At 35.0% G+C, this 5,873-nt stretch overlaps 1 protein-coding gene across 1 annotated transcript; it reads left to right on the forward strand.

Moving 5' to 3' along the window:
* Positions 1 to 3,379: 3,379 nt before the first annotated feature.
* LOC122088586 (CBL-interacting serine/threonine-protein kinase 7-like) lies at positions 3,380 to 5,122 on the forward strand. Its single transcript, XM_042657898.1, has one exon. The coding sequence runs from the start codon at positions 3,534 to 3,536 to the stop codon at positions 4,824 to 4,826; it is 1,293 nt and encodes a 430-aa protein (XP_042513832.1). The 5' UTR covers positions 3,380 to 3,533; the 3' UTR covers positions 4,827 to 5,122.
* Positions 5,123 to 5,873: the final 751 nt, after the last annotated feature.

Consider the following 5,873-nt stretch of genomic DNA (forward strand, 5'->3'; position numbering starts at 1 on the left):
ACAATCAAAAGAATGTTCCAATTTCTAAATACACCTATAAATGTGTCATTTAGACAATCTCAATCTTAAAAGCGGTGAACATATAAGTAAATGTTAATATATTCAAAAGATAATGTTTTATATAACAATATTAGTTGGTTCATTTGAAAAATTATAAGATTATTATCTTGCAAAATATTAGATTTTGACTTTATAAAATACTGTTTCGTTAAGAAGATAGTTGTTGTCATTTGGTCTCCTCATCATGCCTCTTCATTATATCTTGTCATTAATCCTTCAATTATATTACACCCATCAAATCTTGTCTCCTTGTCCTCTTTTCGACATCATATCATAGGTCATAAACACATATTCATCCACTTGGGAAAAGAAAATGATAGGTTTCATTTCGGGTTTTATGTTCCTAAACCAATTATATATAGTCATATTTAAGATATCTTAATGCATTAAAGGGTTATATTTCAAGACTTTATAATCTATGTTTTTAAAATTGATTTTAATTTTTTTGCCAAATTTAAGTATGTTAATAAAATACATTTGGTGATTTCGATACTTTTACTATAAGTACTTCACTATTGTTATTTAACAAAATCCCAATTAATTCTGGAGGCTTCACCGAAAAAGGCAGAAGAAGGGGGAAGGAAGGAAAAAGTAAAAAAAGTGATAAGTCAAAACTGTATCTTCTCTTGTTTATCTTATATTAGAACTTTGTAGGATCCTCATAAGCTTTGAAGCTTTCGCACACTCACAAATAAAAAATTAATAATAATAAAATAAAATAAAATAAAATAAAATAAAATAAAAAAATACATGAGGTGATGGAGGAAATAGAAAGTAAAAAATTGATTAGTCAATACTATGCTTTACAAACATTTTCTTAAAGCTTCATTGGATCCTAATTAACTTTAAATTCTCCGAAGGATAGGTGAGAAGACGAGGAAGAAAGTTAAAACGAGATAAAGAGAGATGAAAGGAGAATAGCAAAGTAAAGAATAACAGATTGACAAGGAGGGAGTTGAGAACACAACTATGATGCCCCCAAGATGAAAAATGTTATAAGCAATTATATCAGAGAGAGAGAGAGAGAGAGAGAGAGCTTAAATGCAATATAATTTATATGTATTTTTTATAACTTTATGATTTAGATATTATTATCAAAATTTGTTTTTCATTTTGTCATATTTAATTTCAATTTCTTGTTATATAAAATTATCTAAAAACCTATTTTGTTGGTAATATAAATCTTGCAAAAAATTTCTTGGTTCAGAATACCAGGTAAGCAAGTCCCTATGATTGGAACTTGGAACGCCTAATTCCACTATGTGGAAGGATCAAATATAGAAAATCTCACAATAAAAACTAGGAGATGGCCTGTATAAAGTATATGCCAAATTCCATATTCAAATTTGATCATTTACCCCATGTAATTACCATAACTAACCTCCTATAATCCTAATATATGTCCATGCGCCCCCTTTGTAGTCCTTTGCATCTATTTCAAAATTCCTGAATTTTTCAATGATCTATTTACCACAGGTTAATTCCATTTATGCTGAAACTTAACATGGTAGTAACAGACCTTGGGGTCTACTAGCCACAATATTTCAGTCCAATCTAATCGATCATGTGGAAAAAGTAGGCATTTGTCCATGGCTTGGTTATGAGGACTGATAAACAAAAAAAATTCTCCCCAATTTATTTATGCATTTGATTTTTATACAAGAAATTTATTTATTTATTTATTTATTAATATTATTATTATCACCCCATCATCAATATCTCACTAAGGTTATTGATTAATCCAAGATTAAAATTGAAAATACTTAAGTCAGCTCTATCAACATTTTCTAAGTTGTATGATATCTATTATTTGAAATATTGCATTATCCATTAAACCTCAATATGTATGTGGGTATTATTATTATTATTATTATTATTATTATTATTATTATTATTATTATTATTATTATTATTATTATTATTATTATTTTGGATACACATTACTTACCAAATTTGGTGGTATATCCACGGTATACCACATTAAATCTTAATAGAAGTGTGGATAAGAAAAAATAAAACAAAAACGAATGGATCCCATTGTGCTTTGCTTATGTATCAAATTTTTGCTCATAAAGATTTCATCGTGTGCCATGCAGAAAGGGTAAAACCTCTCCCTCGTCGTTTCTTTATTTCTTCTTGAGACCATTCTAGTCAAGATCTATGGCTTAATTTCTTTAAATATATAATTTTAACATCCACAATACATAATAAATTTTTTTTTGTTGATTTTTAAATCAAAATAATCCTTCATTATGTTGTGAAACCATGCATTGAAGGATAATTGATAAAAAGAAAACAAAAAAGAAGATAATGAGAATAAGATAGCCAGGTCATAAGATAACTATCCAATAGTCATGACATGGCTCAAGCATTACTCTAGATGGTTGGTGTTGTTTAACCACATCACCTCTTCTATTAAACATATCAGGATAGTTGAACCTGCCAAACATAGTAGACTTTCTATCATTTTCTTAATTTTTGTTTATGAAAAATTAATTATAACATTAAAATATGTGATTTAATTTTGTTTTCTTTTTAAATCATAATATTGACATTATTATGTTGTGAAATCATGCATTCAAGAATTATTCAAAGAAAGAGCAAATAATAAGGATAAGATATGTAAATAGTTGCTCATATATTTTTTCAACAAAACTAAATGACATCATCGAACACTATTAATTTTTTTTTCCACTTTGTGAGCTTCTAACCCTTCACAAATTCACAACCATAAGCCTGAAGTCCTAGCCAGGAGGAGAACGCATGGTACATGTAAAAAGATCGAATAGTTGCTCTTTTATGTGCCACTTGGTAATAGTTTATGTGGTCACTGAGTATGTTTGCAAGATAAGAAAAGAGAAAAAAAAAAACAAATAGTACAAAAGACATCATAAGATAAAATTCATAATTACATAATGATTTTTTGCGTGTCAGATCAATCTCATAAAATCCAAATTTAAAATGATAAAAACAAAAATCATAAATATGTAATGATTTTTTTTCTTTGCTATGTTTCTACCTTTCTCTTCAAACTCAATTTTTTCTGAATCTTTTTCTTCCTTTTTATTCTCTAGACTTCCAAACATAGCTAAAGTTTAGATGAATAACATTTTTATGAAATTAACCCAATCTAGCCTGATGAGTTTGATCAAAGATAATACATATATTGAGTAGAGTGCATCCGAGCAATTATTGTTTATAGTGATTGTAGCAATGCCATGAACATTAAATGACTGAGAGCATTTGGGTACATGAGCCAAGGTCGTCTTAACCAATCGATGTTCACTGTAGAGAATATTTTCACGAGTGGATCCCCAGTCCCACCTATAAACTCTCTATAAATACTCAATCATTTCCCTTGAACCCATCAAACAAAACAAAGCGAAGCACAGTTCTGTCCGTGAAGTACGTGTCTTGGTTCGGTTGCTCTAGGCCGCTCTGCGCCATTCTCTGCAACCAAATACCAAGTGCCCATGGATTCTCCGGCGGCACCAACCGCTGCCACCACCTCTAGCAGCTCCGATGTCTTGCTAGGTAAGTATCGGCTAGGTCGTCTTCTCGGCCGTGGCAGCTTCGCTAAGGTGTATTACGCTCGGTCTCTTGCCGATGGTTCCGATTTGGCTGTGAAAGTAATCGACAAGACCAAGATCATAAACACTACCATGGAACCTCGCGTGATTAACGAAGTCTCTGTAATGCGTCGACTTCGACACCCAAACATCATCAGGATCCATGAAGTCATGGCTACAAAATCGAAGATGTATTTGATCTTGGAGTACGCCAGAGGCGGCGAGTTGCTCTCCAAGATTTCCCGGCGTCAACGTTTCACTGACCCCATCGCCCGCCGCTATTTCCAACAACTGGTCTTAGCCCTTGAATTCTGTCACAGAAATGGCGTCACCCACCGAGACCTCAAGCCCCAAAACCTCCTCCTTGACGATCAGGGTAACCTTAAGGTCTCCGATTTCGGCCTCTCTGCTCTCCCAGAGCAATTGAAAGATGGGCTTCTCCACACTGCCTGCGGAACGCCGGCATATACGGCCCCTGAAGTAGTCGGACGGAAAGGCTACGACGGAGGGAAGGCAGATGCTTGGTCCTGTGGTGTCATCCTCTTCGTCTTCCTCGCTGGATTCCTCCCTTTTGACGATTCCAATCTCGCCGTCATGTACCAGAAGATTCGGCGCCGGGATTTTCAATTTCCGTCCTGGTTTTCAAAGTCGGCGAGGTGGGTGATCGCTCGGTTGCTTGACCCAAATCCTGAGACCCGCCTCAGTATCGAAGCTCTAATGGAAGTGGGTTGGTTCAAAAAGTCCTTGCAATCGAAGGATCAGAATCAAAACCATCAGATACAAACCATGTTCGATTTGCAGCTAACAATGTCGCCGGATAAAGGTTCGATGAGTGCATTTGATATAATATCGATGTCATCGGGATTGGATTTGTCGGGGTTGTTCGAAGGCAGAGGGAAGTGGGCGAAGAGATTCACATCAATGATGGAATCAGCAGAGAGGATTGCGGAGAGAGTGACGGAGGTTGGGAAGAAATTAGGATATACAGTAGAGAGAAGGAAGAAAAGTGTGATTGGGTTGGGGAAGGGGAGGATGGGATTGTTGATAGAGGTATTAGAAGTGGTACCTTCCCTGTTTATGGTACAAGTAAGAGTGGGAAATGGGGAAGTAGGAGTGGATTTGGTGGAGTTGCAGTGGGGAGAGCTGAAAGTAGAGCTTGAAGACATGGTTTTTGCCTGGCACAACGATGCTGTCTGAGAGCTTTCGCTGACCCGTCCTTAATTTGGATGGCTTTTCCTCTATCCACACTGTACTGAGATTTATAGAGCTAGCATAGGCCATTAAGGCCTTTTCTGATCTTAATGTTGCCAACAATCCCATTGGGTTGCACTAATCCGAGCTCAAGATCGATTTGAATTGTTGTATAAACGAGGACCAACAAACTAGTCATTAGAATTGTGGACTAGTAATTGAATAAGGGTTGTTCTTCTTTGTAAAATCATTATCTATCTTGCATATGTTTCTCCAGATTTAGTTTAACTCGTTTTTCTTCATTCCTTTTTGCCTTTGTTGATCTCTCTCTCTCTCTCTCTCTCTCTCTCTCTCACACACACACACACACACACACACACACAGAGCTTAAGCAGAAATTTCATGGATTAATTTACTGATTTGGGTATTCGCTACAGTTGTTAAATTCAGGAACTATCCATTCAGTTCATGACATTGATTTGTTCAGTTTGGTTGATCAATTAAGAAAGTTTGTCAGATTAATTTGTTTACTGTTTTCACTCCCTTTGTTAAATTAACTCACCGTGAGTCAAGAATCAATATAGTTGAGTTTTAAATCCAGGAATTTGAGAGTGGATGTAGATTGCAACCCTAAAATGATTTAGAAAAAAATAGAAAATTAAGAATAAACAATGCACATAGGTTTATAAGGTTCTCAACATTATCAACGTCCTCAGTGAAATGAGATCCCTGCTTGACTATAATGGAGAATAGGGTTACAACGCTCGTCCTCACACCTCTCTCATATTATTTATAAAAGAAATGTGCACGGTAGAGAGAGGGAGAGAAAATATGAGATAGAGAGAAAATAGGGGAGATGATGCAGAGTTTTGGCTAATTAGGAGATGCCTGCCTCTTGGCTTTACGGACTAAACCGGACGTCTGGTTAATTGGGAGGTAGCCGCATCTTCTCAAGATAAATCCAGAGAGATAATTTAGGATAATTTCTTCATTCATTTCCATTCCATATTAGTTCCTATTAAATAGGATAAACAAGTAGTTACAAACGTTACT

The sequence above is a fragment of the Macadamia integrifolia genome, chromosome 9 (assembly GCF_013358625.1).
Source record: "Macadamia integrifolia cultivar HAES 741 chromosome 9, SCU_Mint_v3, whole genome shotgun sequence".
Taxonomy (NCBI): domain Eukaryota; kingdom Viridiplantae; phylum Streptophyta; class Magnoliopsida; order Proteales; family Proteaceae; genus Macadamia; species Macadamia integrifolia.

Coding starts and splice junctions, on each gene's coding strand:
- LOC122088586 (XM_042657898.1), top strand. CDS start 3,534: ATGGATTCTCCGGCGGCACCAACCGCTGCCACCACCTCTAGCAGCTCC.